This window comes from Chrysoperla carnea, chromosome 3 (assembly GCF_905475395.1).
Source record: "Chrysoperla carnea chromosome 3, inChrCarn1.1, whole genome shotgun sequence".
Lineage (NCBI taxonomy): Eukaryota > Metazoa > Arthropoda > Insecta > Neuroptera > Chrysopidae > Chrysoperla > Chrysoperla carnea.
Window position 1 is genome coordinate 94104017 of NC_058339.1, and position 2009 is coordinate 94106025.

A 2009-nucleotide genomic window follows, 5' to 3' on the forward strand; every position below is an offset into this window, starting at 1 on the left:
ATGTGAAAAGAGTTTTTTTCTGTACCTCGCAGAATTAACTTATTTCACAGTAGTGATAGAGTATCGTGATTCGACCTAATAAAATCGAAATCTCTTACTCGAAAAAAGATTTTCTTGTTTTTATTGACTTTATGACCTAATATGAATAAATTTTCTGAATAAAATTCAAAATAATAACAATTTCTATAAATTTTATTAAAAAAATATTGCATATAAAATATTTATTATCTCTTCTTCTTACTGAGTATTTTCTGTTAGTTTTTCAACATGATGGCAAATATCTTTTAGTTTAGAAACTAAATCAGTTAACTCTAAAACATCACAACTGAACGATATATACGTTGGTTCATTTTCATTTGTTTCTGGATTATATTTTAAAGCTACAAGACGTATTCGATAAATAGCATCTGTATCGACTGAAGCAGCTTCTGACGTCTACAATATTAAAAGATATAATAAATAATAGCTCTAAACGTTACAATAAATTTGAATCTGTTAGCATTATAGACCTTTTGCACATTTGTTTTTCTTTTTTTTTTAAATGAAAATAAATGTCTTGATTCCTAATTTTTCCCCGATTTTTTTGAAGCCATATGACCGAGAAAACAGACAATGAAAATCATTAAAATTCAAATTGGCGAAAACGATCCGGAAACACACGATGTTACACAAAGGTTGGTTTGACGTTATTTAAACTTGATAATAATGATATATTAATAGGACTGTTAACACTGCTTGTTAATTGCTTGTCGGATTGACATCACAGATCACGTGTGCGGTGGAGCCAAAAAAAATCGTTTTAAAATATTTCATTGTGACTTTTTAACAATTTTTTTCATAGTGTTTTTATTGTTAAAAATGCGTAATTTTTGAGTTACAGGCTCTACTCGACCTATATTTTCATAAAAAATTAACAAAAAGCATTTCTATTTTTCATGAAAAAGGTCTATTACACAACTATAATTTATGACAGCGTGTGTAGGAATTTTCATATAGTTAGTTAACTCAAGATTTATTTAATATATAATAATATTTTTTACCTTTACAATACAATCTAATTTCCAATTAAGACCTTTTAACATAGGTTCAGATAATATTGTAATAGTGGATAGCTTCTTTTGGACCGCCGATTTAGATTCATAACAAAACTTAGTAATAATCTGACCATAACTCGTATTTAACTTTAATGTTTCGGAACAAAATTCTTGCAAATTTTCTTCTGTTAAATCGTATCGTGCATTTTGAATTATTAAATCAGATAAAGCTGCATATAATTCTTTAACCAAATTTTGTGCCACTCCTGAACCTCTTGCTTAGAATGTTTTTCCAAATAACATCGATGAAAAATTTCCGGGAAATTCGTGAAAATGGAAAATTTTGTTTAAAAATTGATGCCAGGTTAGTACACTAAGATTTTCATAAAAAGATTTTCATTTTCTTTTTTATTTGCACATAAGGTGCAAATAATTCGCTATGTAAATGGAACGAAACGAAACGAACAAAATAAATAGTTAAAATTGTTTTATTTATACTTATAAAATAATACCAGAAAAAAGAAAGAAGAAAAAGGTTTTCAGGGTGAAAACACTTACTTACCATTTCCCTATCAGGTACTACTTTTTCCCTTTTCAACTTATATTCTCCTAATACAAATGTTAAAAATTTTTTTCTTTGGTTTTGTTTGAAAGGTAATTTAATGGTGAGTGTTCTTACTAGAAAAAAGGGGTTTTATGGTTTATTTTTTAATGGTTTCTTTGGTTTTGTTTGAAAGGTAACTTAATGGTGAGTGTTCTTATTAGAAAAAAGGGGTTTTATGGTTTATTTTTTAATGGTTTCTTTGGTTTTGTTTGAAAGGTAATTTAATGGTGAGTGTTCTTACTAGAAAAAAGGGGTTTTATGGTTTATTTTTTAATGGTTTCTTTGGTTTTGTTTGAAAGGTAATTTAATGGTGAGTGTTCTTACTAGAAAAAAGGGGTTTTATGGTTTATTTTTTAAAATAAATTTTTAAG

At 27.0% G+C, this 2009-nt stretch overlaps 1 protein-coding gene across 1 annotated transcript; it reads right to left on the minus strand.

Moving 5' to 3' along the window:
- Positions 1 to 237: 237 nt before the first annotated feature.
- On the minus strand, positions 238 to 1599 carry LOC123296388 (COMM domain-containing protein 3-like). The gene is made up of 3 exons (XM_044877849.1): positions 1593 to 1599; positions 1041 to 1306; positions 238 to 435 (listed from the first exon to the last, which is right to left on the minus strand). The coding sequence occupies exons 1-3, from the start codon at positions 1597 to 1599 to the stop codon at positions 238 to 240; spliced, it is 471 nt and encodes a 156-aa protein (XP_044733784.1).
- Positions 1600 to 2009: the final 410 nt, after the last annotated feature.

Excerpts from the sequence above, each read along its gene's own strand:
- LOC123296388 (XM_044877849.1), bottom strand. Across the intron at positions 436-1,040 it reads AATTAGATTGTATTGTAAAG|ACGTCAGAAGCTGCTTCAGT; the intron begins GTAAAAAATATT and ends TTAATATTGTAG.